General features: G+C 52.0%; 1 protein-coding gene across 3 annotated transcripts in view; it reads left to right on the top strand.

The window, feature by feature from the left end:
* The window catches only part of SMG6 (SMG6 nonsense mediated mRNA decay factor), a 233,067-nt gene that overhangs the window by 202,351 nt on the left and 13,695 nt on the right, over positions 1-17,021 (top strand). For all 3 annotated transcript variants that reach the window (XM_021704528.2, XM_044921737.1, XM_021704527.1), the window contains 2 exons: positions 7,788-7,964; positions 11,700-11,846. In XM_021704528.2, coding sequence (XP_021560203.1) covers positions 7,788-7,964; positions 11,700-11,846 — 324 coding nt within the window. The remainder of the gene's footprint in view (positions 1-7,787; positions 7,965-11,699; positions 11,847-17,021) is intronic.

Below are 17,021 nucleotides of genomic sequence, written 5' to 3' on the forward strand. Positions count from 1 at the left end.
ATCATTAACAAAGACAAAGCCACCACACAACCCCAAAATGAAGGGACCAGATGGGCAAGGCAATCATGATATTCAGTACAGGATTTTACTTCTGTTGTGTGAATTAGTGGCAGGTTTGTCCTAAAGTCCAGGGCCTCTAGAGTCCCATTGAATTTGTGTCTATGGTTAGGTCTAGGAATCTTTTTGGAAAATAGGAAGAGGCACAAGAGAGAGGCTGGGCCTTGCCTCCACCAAGTGACCTACCCAGCAGCCTGGATCCAGTACCTTAGTTCTGAATAAGATATTTCAGCAGCTTCAACAGCCAGGTGAGCATTCCAGGGGAGTGCCAGCCCCATGCTTCCCTCCTTACCTCCGAGTCTGGCTTCCACACATCTCTGAGCAAAGTGAGGCAGCAAGGAAGAAAAAACAACAGCCATTCATTTATCATTGGCCCAGGCACCTTGCTAAATATTTGATATGCATTATTGCTTTCAAACCTTAGAACAACTTGAGCAAACAGAGGCTCAGAGATGCTAAGTAACTTTGTCTAAGGATACACAGCCAGGAAGTTGTAGTTAAGACTTGAGCTCGGCGGGGTGGGGAGGGAGGGCCTGGGTGGCTCAGTCAGTTAAGCGTCTGCCTTTGGCTCAGGTCATGATCTCAGGGTCCTGGGATCAACCGCCGCATCGGGCTCCCTGCTCAGCGGGGAGTCTGCTTCTCCCTCGCATGCCCTCTCTCTCTCTCTCGAATAAATAAATAAAATCTTAAAAAAAAAAAAAAGACTTGAACTTGGGGCGCCTGGGTGGTGCAGTCAGTTAAACGTCCGACTCTTGGTTTCTGCTCAGATCGTGGTCTCAGGGTTTTGAGATCAAGCCCTATGGCGGGCTCAGTGCTCAGTGTGGAATCTGCTTGAAATTCCCTCTCCCTGCTCCTGCTTGTGTGCACGTGCACGCTCTCTCTCAAATAAGTAAATCTTCAAAAATAAATAATTAAAAACTAAGAAAAAGGTCTATACTTTTTGTTAAAATTCAAGGGGTGCCTGAGTTGGCTCAGTTGGCTAAGCATCTGATTCTCCATCTCTGCTCAGGTCATGATCTCAGGGTCGTGAGATCAAGCCCCACATTGGGCTCTGCACTCTGGGGAGAATCTGCTCGAGGATTCTCTCCCTCTCTCGGTGCCCCTCCCCCTGTCTCACCCATGCTGTAAAATAAAATGAATAAATAAAATATTTTCAAAAATTAAAAAAAAGACTTAAACTCAAGTCCGACTATGAAGCCCAGATTTTTTTTTTTTAAGATTTTATTTATTTATTTGAGAGAGAGAGAGAATGAGAGAGAGCACATGAGAGGGGGGAGGGTCAGAGGGAGAAGCAGACTCCCCGCCGAGCAGGGAGCCCAACATGGCACTCGATCCAGGGACTCCAGGATCATGACCTGAGCCGAAGGCAGTCACTCAACCAACTGAGCCACCCAGGCGCCCGCCCAGATTTTTTTTTTAAGATTTATTTATTTGAGAGAGAGCATGTGTGCCTGGTGGGTAGGGACAGAGGGAGAGAGAGAATGTCAAAGAGACTCCCCGATGAGCAGGGAGCCCAACGTGGGGCTCACACCTACAACCCTGAGATCATAACCGGAGCCAAAACCAAGAGTTGGACACTCAACCAACTGAGCCACCCAGGCGCCCCCAAAGCCCAGACTCTTTATCAACCCCCTTTATTGCTTCAACTTGCCTCTTTCCAGAATGGACCCATTGTTCCTACTGTTGTACTTACCTTCTCACTGCCAGTGTACGCTTCACAGTTCTGTTCTCTCAACTCTCCCTCCAGGGTAAACATAGTCTCCCTTTCAGTAGCCAAGTACCTCTACTTTTTGGAATATACAGTAAAACTATTATGGTAGCCTCTTCTCTCTCCCCCAAGTCTTCCCACCTAACCATTTTCCAGTTCCCACCCACCCCTCTCTATGAGATGTACGGGCAGTGCAGGGGTGCAAGTGCATGCACACACACACACACACACACACAGTAGATGTGGGTGAGGGGAGCAGGCTGCCATACCAGTCTGTGCATTGCCAGCTGATGGGTAATGGCCCCCATTGCCTCCACTAGGGGAAAAAAAACAGCTGTTGGGACCAGCCACGTGGGTTGGGGTGGCTGCTGTGGGTTGATCGATCACATTAACATCTCATCTTGTGATTCACTGACCTCTTAACTAACACAGACTAACCGTAAGACTCAGGAGTGCTGGGTCTGGACATTGGGATCAAAAGTGACTGAGGGGAGGTGCGGGGGTGGCTCAGTCGTTAAGCGTCTGCCTTCGGCTCAGGTCATGATCCCAGGGTCCTGGGATCGAGCCCCGCATCGGGCTCCCTGCTTGGCGGGGAGCCTGCTTCTCCCTCTCCCACTCCCCCTGCTTGTGTTCCTGCTCTCGCTATCTCTCTCTGTCAAATAAATAAAATCTTAAAAAAAAAAAGTGACTGAGGGAGGGGCCTGTGTTTAGCTGCCTTGCATAGATACGGAGCCCTGCTGCAGCAGGGATAGGGAAAGCGTGAAATGCTGATTGATTCCTTTGGACGATATGCCCAGGGGTTGTCAGGTTATGCTTCCAGCACAAGGACCCATGCCTCTTCTCCCTCTGTCCCCTTCATCATTCAGCACCTGCATAGGTCTCCTTTCTTTCCCCTCTGACCTGTGACCCTCTTTCACAATTCAGTACCAATTTCTTCTGATTCAGGTAGGCTGCCAATGTCTGTCTCCCCATTGTAAGCTACTTCCTGTGTCTTCAGAGTCCTTGTGCATCCTTACGGCCAGCTTGCCTCCTGCCTCTGGAGTCTGCTCCCTGCCTGGAAGCCCCTCCCTCTAGGAATGTGAATAAACCACTTCCTCTGTCCTCCCAGCTCCAGAGGATTCCCTGTGTCTGAACTTTCATTGGCAGACCTCTTAGGCTGACCCACCCTTGGCCACTACGGAATTGTCCTTCTCACCCCGCAGGCTCCGGTGAGGGTGAGTTGTGAATAACTAGAGGTTCCCAGTTTGTGAAAACACTTTAGTCTGACGTTAGCTTCTTGTAGCCAATCCTGTAGGCTTGGCTGATTAAAGATGATAATTAACCCATTGCTAATTGACCTCAGAAGCCAGCCAAGCAGCCTCTATTCACCAGCCTTGGTGGTGGATTTGTAGGCTATTTTAAGCTTTCTTAATAATCTTAGCAAGACTTCACTTTCCTGTCTGCATCTTACTTGCTCTAAGGACATTCCGTAAAATTAACAAGCTATAAAGTTTGATTGAAGGTTTCAACAAATGTGAGAATAATTGGCTCCATTTAGAGAAACGAAAAAAACAACCTGTAAAGTTTGTAGAGGAAAACCCATGCAATTTTTCTCTTTAAGCAGAGGAGCAGTAACAAGTGGGACTTCTTTAAGACCAGAGAAAATGGAACTGGCTGATAGGGGTTTAAATTCTGATTCCCCCAAATCAAAAGTTCAGAAAAAGAAATTTTGCAGAATCTAAGCAGCCACTGTTGTGCTCTCGTGCCTTCCAAGAGGCCTGTTTGGAGATAACAGGAACCCAGGCAAGATGGCATGAGCCCCTTATTCCCTAGACTTGCATCCAGAGACCTGGTTCAGCTCTGTGACGCCTCCTCCTATTCCTTGGCTACATGGGCACGGGGAAAGGAGGAGTGTCCTCCCCTCCCCATGGCAGCTGTAAGGTGTTAAGTCTTGCAACTCAGAGTACAGCAGTCTGTGGTACCTGGTGCTCAGTTCCTTTACTCTCTCTCACCCTCCCCCATCTTCCTTAACTCAGCTTAGATCTCTTTTTCTGTTCCTTCCAGGGCATGTCTGCCCAGGCTGGGCTTGTCCCCTCCCAAGTGGCTATAGAGAGTTTCCAGAGAACTCCATTCCTTGCTTATCTACCACCCCATCCCACCCCCCAAGGTACCCCACACTGGTAGCTCAGTCTGCCTTTTCTCTTCTCTATTAACCTAGAGGTTTCTTTCTGCTTTCTACAAGACCTAACCTTCCATGTCGCTCCAACCTCCACTCACCCTGTGCACACTCACACTGTATCTCTAAGGAACTGAGCCTCGGACAGGCCAGGCTCTTGTATCGCCTTGCCACATCTCACTTTCAGTTTTCCTTTCTGCTTGGTTCTTTGCGTGTGGACCTGATCCAGTGATAACTGGAGCCCTGAAGCTAGAGGTTTCAGTTCCCAATGGTGGGGCTCGTTGCCTCAGATGGGCTTCAGGGGAAGGGAAAGGGGCTTTCTCCGAGTGCCTTTCTTTTAGTTCTTCCCTGACCTAAAGCTCCCCAGTTTTCTTCTCGAAGTTGATTAGAGTAATTTGTATGAGACATTTTGTCCATCAACTTTGGAGTTCCTGGTAATCTCCTACACAGTGAGTCTCCTTCCAGAAAAGCCAGGACTACTACTGAGAAGGTGCTGGGTCCCAGGTTCCCTGGGGTATTCTCTGGCCAGCAGCCCTTATACCTGCCTCTAGCTCTAGGCCAGCCCAGCCTGTTAATAGCCCAGAAGGAGCCCTCCTGCCCAGCTCTTTCTCCTCTAGAGAATCTAGAGTTTGCCCAGAGCTGCAATGTACAGATCACTTACATTCTGTGTTTTTCATTGATATAGAATGGAAAAATGTACTCATGAACAGGGCTATTGTGGAGATTATGTCATAGACTTTAGCTGGACTCCCCCCTCTCCAAGCAGGGAGCCCAGCTTTAACCCCTGTCCTACCAGGAAGTCCTCCTTGGCCAGCCAAAGATCATCTTGGAGTTGGCTCTTTGTGGGTGGTTTGAAGGGTTTTTTCCATCATGATGTCTCTTATTAACCATATTTACACTTTTTTCCCTGACTGAAGTGCTGGAGGCTTTATCTGGGAGAATATTGCCGTGAGCCTCATGTAGACTCCGGGACCAAGAGAACTGTAGTCCTCACCCTGCTGGGCTCATTCCTCCTGCCTTAAAGCAGAATGCTTTAACAGATAGGCCAGCGGGCTAGAGACAGAGGCTAAGCCCCTGGGCAAGCCCTAGACTTTTGTGCCTCAGTTCCCCTATCCACTAAATAACTAGAGGCCCATTCTCACTCACAGTGCCCTTTGGAAACCTAAGGAGCCCGCACAACCTTGGCTGTCCTCCCTACTAGTTGGATTGCAGGGGAAAGAGTTCACAATTCCAAAAGGCTAAGTGGCTTTTCTCTCTGCAAACGCATGGAATTCTCTCCACACTTCTTAGTGGTAACTCAGAGACCCCACAGGATCAAAACCCTTTGAGAATCAGCCAGGAGTGCCCTTGTCCTGGAAAGAAACTAATGGCCATAGCAGACAAGATCCCCAAGGAAACCATGTTCCTTCTAAACATTTGGGTGACAATCGAAGGTGGGGGGCACTCCATTTTGCTTTTGTGTCTATGTGAATGACAATCCCCACTGATCCCCGAAGGATGTGCTGCAGGCAGGCTCAGGATGTCTGCGTCCCTGGGTCCCGCTGTGCCCTGGAAATCCCCATCTCCAAGAGTCCCATGTCCACGCATGTGCCCTTTCTCCCTCTTGGCCAGGAATCACATTCTCTTCCTGAGCCTCTGAGCATGCCACCCAGTGCATGCTAGAACAGCAGGAACTCTCCTCACTGCCCGTCAGTGGGCACACACAGCCATGGACACACTCTCCTCTTCTGGGCAAATTTCTGCTGCACACTTGGCAGGAGTTCCTGCATTCTTCTCACCATCCAGGTGATGGCAAGGACCACGGCAAGCTTTTTCTCTGTCTTCCTCTCACCCCTCTACCCCCACCTCCTCTCCATTCAGTGGTAACAGCCTCACACTGAAAAGGAAAGTCCTGGACCCATTACATAATTCTCCATCGTGCAAGCAGTAGCTGGGGCATAAGGTCAGAGGTCATAGTGGGGTCAGGTGGCTGACACACACTGTAACGACAAGGTGGTTAAAATTAGACCACAGAGAGGAAACTGGCAGTCTTGTGGAAATGCAGAAGTTTCCTCTGCAAGTGAGAGGCTGGGGATGCAGGAGGCCACTGTGCGTGCTGCTTGCTGGGCCGTTACTCATTGCAGCTCTGTTCTTTAATGCGTTTTAGCCCCTGCTTCTGTATTTCTAGCCTTCCTCATGACATGTTTGAACACATACAATGGAACCTGTGGTTACCTGCCCTGGCCCAAGCCCAGGACTGGACACCCCAAACTCAAGATGGCTGTCCCTTCCTAAGCCTTCCCTGGGTAGCTGAGCACCTGTTAGGTCAGGTGGAGGTGGTCAAGGTCCTGAGCCTGAGATTCAGGCCTATAATGCTCCCAGGGCCATTGGTGAGGGTGAGCAGGGGCCACTCCCAGGCAGAGAGAAGAGCGGGTTTGGCGCAGAGAGACAGCAGAGGACAGAGTCACGGAGTTGGAGTCCCAGTTGACTGGTGTGTGTTGCATTTGCCCTGGCTAGCCAGCTGGCACAGTAGTGCTCATTTCCCCAGTGTCCTAGAAGACTTGGACCGTGCCTGCCTCATGCCCCTGTGGTACCCAGCCAAGCCTCCCCATGCCTGTCCGTCCTCCCTGTGAGCCTCCTGCGTGCCCCACTTGTCTTTAGCACCCCTTGACAGGAAAGCAAGTACAAGATGTATCCTTTGCTACCAGTGGGATTATTGTCCAGGTGAGGGACATATGCACCTGTGAAACAATGAGCAAACAATCAAAGCCAGTCTCCAAGTTAGTACTTTACAATGTGATATCGACATCGAGGTCGCTTTCACATTCTGGAATGGGGAGCACTCTGCAGGGGCTAGAGTCAGTGCTGATGAAGGGGTGGTGGTCTTCACCAGTCTCCAAGCTCCAGATCAAGCAGGGCTCCTCCTCTCCCTTGGAGGAAAGGGCTCCAGGGGCCAGAGATGAACAGCAGGTCATGAGAGGGTGCGAGCAACACAGATGGGTTTGCAAGTGAGGACACACCTGTGTGGTCTAGCAGGAGAAGGACCCCAGACAGAGTGACTATGGAAACTTCATCTGAGACACTTAGATTTGACGATTGCTCAAGATTGAATTTCATTTCAGCTAAATCAGCCCCAGCTTCTCTGACAGCGCTGGCTTACGTGCTGATGTGGCCACATGGGAGCAGGATGGCGTGAAGCCCTGGAGGAGCAGAGTTTTGGTGAAACACCCCCTACCTGCTTTGCCTGCCTCCCTTCTCCTGACAATAGTTTCCTGCCTGACCCCAGTCTGTTAAGCATGAGAAGCTCTTGGGTGGGGCAGGAACCTGTCAGGGGAAGCCCAAAGTGATCTAGGTGAAATGAAACAGCCAAGAAAGCCCTCATCATTCATTTTACACTCAGGCTGGAAGTGCTTCTCTTGGGAGCCTGGAGAGGGGAGCTGGGAGGGGAATGGAGAGTGGCAGTGAGGGTATCAGGAAGCTGTGTTCTGGGAAAGCCAGTGTTCTACGCTCCACCCTTCCTTCTATCAATTAAATACTAAACTTAGACGAATGTAATTTACTCTTTTTTTTATATCAGGCCCTCAGCAGAAGAAAGGCAAAAGGCCCAGAGGGCACCTGTCGTTGGTCATGGGATTGTCTGCTCCCCCAGGGATGACCTAAATAGAGACAGTGACTTTCTTCCTCTAGAGGAGCTTGGCCCTCAAACCCCCGCCCCTGCCTCTCCTTCACAATCCCCTACACCCTCGAAGTCCCACTTGTCCACTCTACTGCCTTATCCGGTAACTTTGACACGCTTCTCATGTGCCCCTCTGCCAGCAAACAATGCCTGTCATCTTCATCTTCCCTTGCAGAAAATGCTGTTTCTCGTCTCTCCCTCTCGCCCTGTAGGTTATTGCAGCCGACTGCAAAAGGGTCACAGTGCTGAAGTATTTTCTGGAAGCCCTTTGTGGACAAGAAGAGCCTCTGCTGGCATTCAAGGGTGGAAAATATGTGTCAGTGGCACCCGTCCCAGACACCATGGGAAAGGAAATGGGAAGCCAAGAGGGAAAACAACTGGAAGATGAGGTACTGTGCAGGGAGAGCCCGCTGTGGCAGAGGGGAAGGCTCCCCACCCCCACCCCACCCCACCCCTGCTCTGCCCGTGGCTGCCTCTTCTCCCCGGTTATTTATAACCACTCAGAGCAGTATGGATGTGGACGTGAGCAGCCAACTTCTCAGGAGTGCACTCTGCTGGTGCCCCTTCCTGCCAGTCCCACCCCAGTGTCTCCATCTCACTCTGCTACGAGTTCCAGATGCTTCTTTTTAACGTTGCATTGGAGAAGGGAGGGAAAGAAAGAGTTTAATAATGTGCAGCTCGGGAGGCTTAGGAAAGGGAGTGGGGGGGGGGTGTTAGGGTTCAGGCTGAGGATCAAGTTTATGGATGTGTGGAGCTCAGCGCCGCACAGGCCTGAACTCCAGCCTCCAGCACACATACAGGAAGAGCTGACATTGCTGGCTCCGTGTGGAAAATCACCCCCTCCCCCGGCCTATTCTCCCTCCCTCCCTCCCTCCTGCACATCCTGATGTGATTAAGGAATTCTCCTCTTGTTTGTTTGCCCTTGGTTGTTCCTGTAGCCCTTGCTTCACTCCCGACCATGTGTATATGTGTGTGTGCGCACGCGCCTGTGTGCCCACCCTGGCTAAACCCCGCCGACAGTTGCCCTCCTGCGCATGTATGTGTCCTTTTGAGGGTGATTGCTGTCGTGGGTCTGTATGTGCTGGGTTTGTGTGTCAGTTTAAGTTGAACTGTGCCGCCGGCTTCCCCGCTGGCTGTGGGTTCTGAGTAAACGGGAGTGTGTGACAGTGTCGGCCCATGTACACATTTAATAGCACCGCCCCTGTGCTGCTGTGTGTCTGAGTAACTCCAGGTGTGCGCGCACAGCTCGCTCTGGCCTGGAGGTGGGCTCTCCTTTTTTACCCCACAGTGTTAAAGGCAGAGGAGACTTAGGTGGGAAGGGACGTAGGACTTCAAGAAGGGACGGAAGTGATTCTAGCCAGAGGCCAGGTCAGCGGCAGGCCAGCACAGTCATTTGGCCCACAGCAGTCTCAAGCGCCTGGTGGAGCAGGGTGGGGTGCAGGGATGAAATCAGCAACAAGCCAGGGAAGCCAGATGTCAGCTGGAAGCTGTCGTTTGTGATCGGAGGCAGTGATAGAGTGGCCACCTTTGGTTCAGAGTCTTCAGAGCAGCAGAGCCTTGGACTGGTTTCATCAGAATAGCTGGAGAACCCCACCCCACCCCTGATGACACAGGGCTCCGCTTCCAGGACAGAGGTGGTTCCAGGGATAAAGCTGAGCCCATGATTCCAGACTCCAGATGAAACCTGGGCAGGGAATAATGGGAAAGAATGAGCTGTCATTACGGGAGGAGGCAGCGGGCTTGCTAAAGTCATCGGGGTGTCCAGGCTTCATGCGGGACAAAACAGTGCCCCCCAAGCCCTGGGCACTGTGCAGGGAAGCATGGGTGGGGCAGCACCTCAGCCAGCTCTCTCACCCACACTTCAAGGCTGAGGCACACAGCGGAAAGGAAACAAGGCCAGCTCTCCAGGATCGCTAAGAGAGGTGTCCTCTGGCCAGTAGAGCCTGCAGTACCGACTCCAGTTAGGCAAGTGAGGCCCACAGACAAGGACACAACAATGTAAAAGCCAAGGAAGGTCTCCACCACTCATGAGGAGCAGACCAGCTCTTTGGGCCCAGAGTTTGGCCGTGCCACGCTCTCTTTTCTCCTAAGGCTTATTGACCAGACAAAGGTTGTGACCCACGCCATGCTGCCCACTTCTTCCTTTTCCCACGAGCCTCCTGGGTTCCTTTATGTTAGTGGCCCCTGGGAAACCCTGCTTACCCTGGTCTGTGTAATTTCATAACCCTGCACTTCCTCGTTTGCTGTGAGAGCTGAGTGAACCTCAGACAAGCCTCACTGACCCCCTTTTGACCTCAGTCAAGCTCACCCCAAGCCCCATGATAACCCTGTGTATCCCTGGTCAGAGCAGGCAGAGGCGGTGTTCCCCCATGGGCTGGTCACCACCCTGTCCCGCTCTCTCCAGTTCAGGTTAACCCCACGAACAAGTAAATGTGTAAAGAGAATCTTCCTCCTTCTCATGTGCTGGGCCCCCTGGAAATGAATCCTGTGACACCATAGCCTGTGGGTTGTGACATGCCCAGTCAGTGTAGACAGCGACCCAGACTCCTGAGACTTCTGGGATAGTGACAGTTCCAGCCACATCCTGAGACCCCCGTCTCTCCCGAAACTGCAAGACTGAGTCACTGAAGCTAGGTAGGGGAGGAAGAAGGGGGCGGTGATTCTGTTTCTTCAGATATCATTCTTCATGAGCAGAAGAGAGTCCTATTCCTAGGGATGCTGCCAAAACACCTGTCTTTCTACCCCCCTAGATTCTGCTCCCAAGACAGAGCATCAGCTACCCACCCACACACTTTACCAACCACTTCCAGCCAAGAGAATCCATCAGAATATCATCTTGAGATGGACAGTTAGAGGAGAGAGCAGACTGCGCCCAACACATCCCAGCTGGGCCTATTAGAAGCCTGGCAAAGCTGAGCCACTCGGGGCTGGTCTGGCCTTGCTGTCTAGAGTCCAGACCCCAGCCCTGTGCTTCTTGCCCACTCTTATTGCGAAGAGCACGTGTTTTGGAATCAGGCTCACTGCTCTGCCACTTTTTAACTGTTATCCCTGAGCAAATTGTTTAACTCTCTAAACCTCAGCGTGTTCATTTATAAATTAGGGATGACAGTAGCATCTGTTTCCAAAGACCATCATGAGTATTAAATGAGTTGATATGTGAAAAACACTTAGCCCAGTTATCTGGCCAGTAGTGAGCATTCAGTAAATGGTAGCTGTTATTGTCATAATCAGTGTCATTATCGTCAACCAGGTAGAAGCACAAGAATCTTCTCCTACTAATCACTCTGTTACCCATGCTAATCCTGTCCCTCAGAGGACATGCTCTTGGGCAGCTGCATGTTCTCTGCTGACCAAGGTCAGAAGTGAGAGAGTGAGGAATGGAGCCTGGGACCACCCGGGGAGTGGGGGCTTCTGAGAGTGAAGCTGCAAGCGGGGAGGGCCATCCCAGGGGAAAGCTCCGCCAGCCTGGCAGGAGGCTCCTGAAGCTAGCCAGCCAGCCGTCTCCTAGTCTGCCCAGACCCCGAGAGGGCAGCTGAGCAAGGTCATGTCATGTGAATTCCTGTAATGGGGCTCAGTAGCCCCCACACCGCCAGGCTGTGGTCTTAAAAAGAAATCAGGGCAAGGTCTGCTGAGCCACAGCATCTGCTCCCTGCAGCCATCTGGGGGCAGGGGAGCTTCTACGCCTAACTCCCAGCTCTTGGCCAGAATTGATTTCTATCAGATCATTAGAAGGAATTAGATTTAAATTGAGTGGTTTAACATTCTCTGTTGTTTTCCCCCTTGGTGATACAAAATGAAAATAGGTTCAGACCTTGATTTGGTGAGTGTGTGTATAAGCATGGAAGTATATGTGTGTGTGAGTGACTTCTGGTGTGGACCTGTGACTCTCCAAGAGGAAAGAGCCTGGAGTGCAAAAGGGAGTAGTTGGTGGGGAAAGGAGAGGTGGCAGCTTCTCTCTATTCCCTCTCTGCCTGAATTGAGGGAAGTATACACCTTGGGGCCCTTTGAAAGGAAGATCCAAAAAAGCATGGAACTGGGAGTGCTGGAAGTACAGGAGGGTGGGTCTGGTAAGTGCCATGGGCTCACAGTTTCCTCTCTCCCCTGGCCCGCTCCACCACCCAAAGGAGGAGGACGTGGTGATTGAAGACTTTGAGGAAGATTCAGAGGCCGAAGGCAGCGGGGGTGAGGATGACATCAGGGAACTTCGTGCCAAGAAGCTGGCTCTGGCCAGGAAGATAGCCGAGCAGCAGCGTCGCCAAGAAAAGATCCAGGTGGGGCCTGCCTGGGGAGGGTGGTTCCTATCAGGGTCGTGGCTGTATAGTGCACGACGGGAGTGTGAGTCGCGAGTAGGGATGAACAGGACCCTCTCAGGAAGACACTGTCTTTCAGTGTCCTTTACTGGTTCTACCTATTTTCTTTCTCTATCACCAAATCCTGGTAGCACTTGTGGTGCCGGGCGTCTCCCTCCTCGTGGACTCCGAGGCAGAAGCAGGTTCTTCTCAGAGAATCTGATGAAAGCTTCTTCCCCAGTGATAATCTGTGAATATACACCCACACATACACAATCTTCCTCACAATTTCAGGGGTTTCAGAGTTCCCCTAAACCTTATCCAGATACTCCTGGAGAGGTCATAGATGCTCTGTAGAGGACACCTCTTACCAGGGAAGAGAATGTCATAGCCACAGTCTGCTTATCTGGATTTTCAGTGTAATGGCTGAGCCCCTCTAGACAGGACACTGTGGACCCTCCCAGAGAGAAACTGCTTCATCTCCATACAAGGTTCCTCCACCATCAGCTCTCTGTGGACCCATACCTGCCCTTGCAGCAAGTTTTTTTTTTAATGGCTCTCCCAAGTCTGTCCTTTTGCACTAGAAACTCACTTCCTCTTATCTAGAGCTCGGGGCAGACAGGGAAGAGCCAGTCATGCTCCTCCCTTCAAGGACTGTAAGCTTGGGGAAGCATCAGGACTCTTTAGGAATGTCTTGTTTTCAATCCTCTCTTCAGCCGCCCCTGCCTTTGGTGCAGGCCTTAGTGCATTGCGGTCAGACAGACCTGATCCTGTTCTGGGCTCCACCACTTACTGGCTTTGTGACTTTGGGCACATTGTTTAACTTCTCAGAGCCTGTTTCCCCATCTGTAAAATGGAAGTGGTAATAGCGCCTACCTCCTGGAATTGCTATACGGCCTGCGGGAGCCAGTGTGTGTACAGCACTCAACACAATGAATGGCACACAGTGTGTGCTCCTTAAATGGTCACTGTGGTCTGATAATTTGTCTGAACACCAGTCAGAACTCTACCCCGGGAAGGGGAATGAATACCAGTTGGGATCCATTGTTCTTGAGACATTCGTGTCCGCTTGCCAGCTGGAATCAAGTGTGTTGTGATACCTCTGCCGGATCATCATCATGGTGTGGCGGCCTCCTCAGCCCTTCTGGGGTCTATACGGAACCCTCTGTTGTGGCCTGCAAAGCAACTTCATCCTCAAGCTGTCTTTCTTCCTGTCCTATGGTTCTTTTCTTCCTCATCATCAGTCTTCCCAAAGTACTATCTATACTCACCACCTCCATGTCTTGACCCTCAACCCAGCAGTTATGGAAACTGTTCTTTCAGAAGTCCCCAAGTGGGGGCGCCTGGGTGGCTCAGTCATTAAGCGTCTGCCTTCAGCTCAGGTCATGATCCCAGGGTCCTGGGATCGAGCCCTACATCGGGCTCCCTGCTCTGTGGGGAGTCTGCTTCTCCCTCTCCCTCTGCCTGCTCCCCCCCTCCCCCCGCTTATGCTCTCTCTCAAATAAGTAAATAAAATCTTTAAAAAAAAAAAAGAAGTGCCCAAGTACCTGTCTTTATCAGGTCTCGATCCCTGTCATAGTTAGCGTCTCTATAGCGTCAGGCCCTCCACCCGCAGTGAAGCTCAAGTGAGCCCTTGTCTTCTCCCTCTCTGTTGGCCACACCACCCTCCTAGGCTTCCTCACCACCATTCTCTTCTTGGTCCCCTCCTTCCTTTCTGTTACTTTCTGTTAGTCTCAGTGTGCAGAGTTGGCACTCAGCAAATATTTGTTCAGTGACTGAATAGACAGTAGCAACTAGAGAATCCTTTTAAAATTCCTCCCTGGCTTTTAACCCCATGTGTCTGATTTCTTATCAGACCCTCTCTGTTCACTCATTTATTTCCTTCTCACTTGCTCCCGTTGCCACCACTGCCGTGCTGGTCCACGTACCTACCGCCTTGGATTGTAGCGGGCGAGGCCCGTGCACTGCACAACGCCAGGGGTGCTGTTCACTTGGTAGTCTGTGAATGGCAGCTCCTGGAGTCGCGTGACACCGGGACCCTGTCCACCTCAGCCCCTCTGGTGCACCTCGAGTGCTTTTATCACTCTCTTCCCAGAAGAGCCACTCCCCTGCTCGGAAATCGTCAGGGTCTTTGCTTCGCTGATAAAGTCTAATTCCTTACCATGGCATTGGAGGTTTTCCCATCTGTTCCCAGTCTTTTTCCAGCCTCTTCTCCTATCCCCAGTGAACCTTACTAGCTATATGACATTGGGCAAATTATTTAACTCCTCTAAAACTGTTTCCTCATCTATAAAATGAAAGTGGTGACAGCACCTACCTCAGGAAGTGTGTGTACAGTGCTTGTCCAGACAGTAAGGCCCTTCTACCTGGACGGCAACTCTAACTGTCCTCTCCTCTCACTGCCCTCTGACGTGCTCTACCCTTCCCCACTCTCAGGTCTCGGTTCATGCTGTTCCCTCAGACCAGGATGCCCTTTTTCTGTTCCACGTTTCCTGTTACCTGTTGAAACTCTATTCTTCCTTCAAATCCTCAGACGAAACTTCTCTCCCCAGTGAAGCCTTCCGTGATACCCTCAGGAGGAATTCATCTCTCTTTGCTCAGTGTTCCCGTGGCACTGATTTATACTTCATTTGTGATACTTATATCTTGTCTCATATTACAGTTATTTCTGGACTTGTTCCCCGCCTCCGCCCCCACCCCCACCCCCCCGCTGGTACTGTGAACTCCTTAGAAGCAAGTACCGTGTCTTCAGTTTAATAAGTGGTGATGAGCATCTGCGAGGCTGGTGGTCAGGGGCCACAGGAGTGAACCAAAGAAGTCCCAGGCCAGGATGTACAGAGTGTACAGTGAATGGATGAGCCAGCGATTTGAGGTGCGAGCGTGCATGGTTGCCATAGGGGAGTACAGGATGCCGTGGGAGCGAGTGCCATGGGGGCATGGCCTTGTCGAGAGCACCGTGCTCAGCTTGGCCTCTCCAGCAGCAAGCAGTACCTTGCAACCAGGAGGTCTTGTATGAGACTTGATGTCCGGTGCCGGTGGCCGCCCCTGCTCGGGAAGCTTGTTGTCCCTGTCACCTCCTTCAGAGCTGGCTGCTCAGGCCAGCTGGGGCTTGAGGTTGCTGTGGCCCCTTTAAGAACAGGCCCCACATGTACCACTGCTGGCGGCCCTGCCTCCTGTCAGCCTTCTTCCTCCAGCCTCACAGCCACAGGAGGATTTCTCAGCAGAGGAAAAATTCCCCCCTTCCTCCCCCCCCCCTTTTAATGCCCGGGGCCCTTCACTTCCATAATTCTTCATTTTCCAGCCTTGAACGTAAGCCAGACACATCTGTCTGGCCATATGCGTGAACCCTGGAGTCTGTGCCGAGGTGGCTGTAAAACAGGGCCGGTGAAGGCCCTTCTGGGAGAGCACACACATGTGTGTGCCCTCGGGCCATTGGCTCCCTGCCCAGAACCACGGGGCTGCAGCACTCCAAACCCATGTTAACCTTTTCTTATTTTTCCTCTTTTTGTTTAATTTAAGGGGGGAAAATCCCAAGGAAAAGGTATAAATTGTCCTGGGAGTGGGGGAGAGGCTCCTAGCTGGAGAGGCCATTATTGTTGGCAGGTACCTGGGTCACACTAATACAATAAGGAAGAGAGGAGCATTGGGTGAATTAAGATTGGAGAGATGGGCTGTAAATTACACTGCTCTGAACTCCATCAGTCTCCAGGGGTGTTAACCGAGAGGTGTAAGGCAAGTCCCCAGCTCCCGGCGCCTTTTACATGTTTGGGGAAGGGGATATGAAGATGGAGTTGAAAAAAATCCTCCTGGCCCCCATGATGACTATAAAGTCCAACTGAGATCTGGGGCTGTGGCCACACCCCCACTTCCCTTCTCCCACCTAGGCCCCTGGGCCCAAGCTCATCTGTGGGTTGGGGGAGGCGAGACCTGGCCTCCATCCGCAGCCTGTCCCTCCCTGCTTCCGGCGGTGCACAGGGGCTGGTGAGTGGGGCCGAATGGAGGTCAGAATAGGGGTGTGGGCAGCTCTCAGGCCTGTGCAGCTGGAGCCACGGCACCCAGGCAAGTCCCTGAGTACTGGGGGGCCAAGTCCGCCCACCTGGGGCTTTGAGGCCACACTCCCTGGCTCAGCCCAGGCTTTGCCTGTTATCTGAGACACCTCTTGGTATTAGGTCGGTTCTGCCCACCTCGATGCTTTCTGACCGAGTCATTTTCATTCCCATTGCCATTCTTGGGGGCTGTCCAGAGACCAGAGCGCAGGGTACCTGGTTTGTCTGGGAAATTGGTCAGAGGTGTCTCAGTCCTAATCAGGCCCCTCGGGCAAAGCAGTCACTGAAAATCCGCCTCTAGGCATGAGGCGTGGCTTCTTGGCACCTCATCTTGGCCCTGTGAATCCCCCACCTCCCTCTGCCTCCACGAGGCTTTGCTGTGATTTGTGCTGCTGTCGGGCGGGGTCGGGTTTCCTGAGCAGTTGCAAACATCCCACCTGAAACATAACAGGCTCTTCCTCTGGCCACAGCTATTGTTTCCCTCGGCATTATGGCCACAGTCTTGCTCTGTAGCCAGCAGTGACATGTGTTCTGAAAATAGCTTGGCTCCCCTGTCCCCTTCCCGCCCACCCACCCTCCTGAAGATGCAGTCACTCCTTTGTGGTGGCCCCAGGAGTTTCACTCTAAATATAGCTGCAACCCATTCACACTGCCACCCAGCTGGGGGAGGGTGGTGCTGTGGAACAATGGGGCACACACAGAGCCCCCCACACCTGTATGGAAGCTAGCGGAAGGCAGACACTCAGCCCTGGCTCCTAGCTGTCGGAGGCAGGGTGGGAGCCGGTGCACTACCAGGCCAGGGGCACGTTCACGCCGGGGCGGGAAAGCACATCAGCCTGCAGAGCTGGGCAGCCGCCTGCCCTGCTCTTGCGGTTCCAGAGCCCATTCCAGCTTCTCTGCAAACTATGGTGCTGGGCCTCCAGTTTGCCCCAGCAGCATCCACAAGGTCCTGTCCTCCTACAGAATGGTTAGGCTGTTGGCTGGACCACCCTAAGGCTAGCACTGCTTAGAGCAAGCTCGGAGGTGTCATGCTAGCCCTGCCACTCCCTCTCCATCAGGAAAGGGTACACTTCTTGGGCATTCTCACAGTAAGAGTGAGCAGATAAAATTC

Source organism: Neomonachus schauinslandi, chromosome 15, assembly GCF_002201575.2.
Source record: "Neomonachus schauinslandi chromosome 15, ASM220157v2, whole genome shotgun sequence".
In the NCBI taxonomy this organism is placed as follows: domain Eukaryota; kingdom Metazoa; phylum Chordata; class Mammalia; order Carnivora; family Phocidae; genus Neomonachus; species Neomonachus schauinslandi.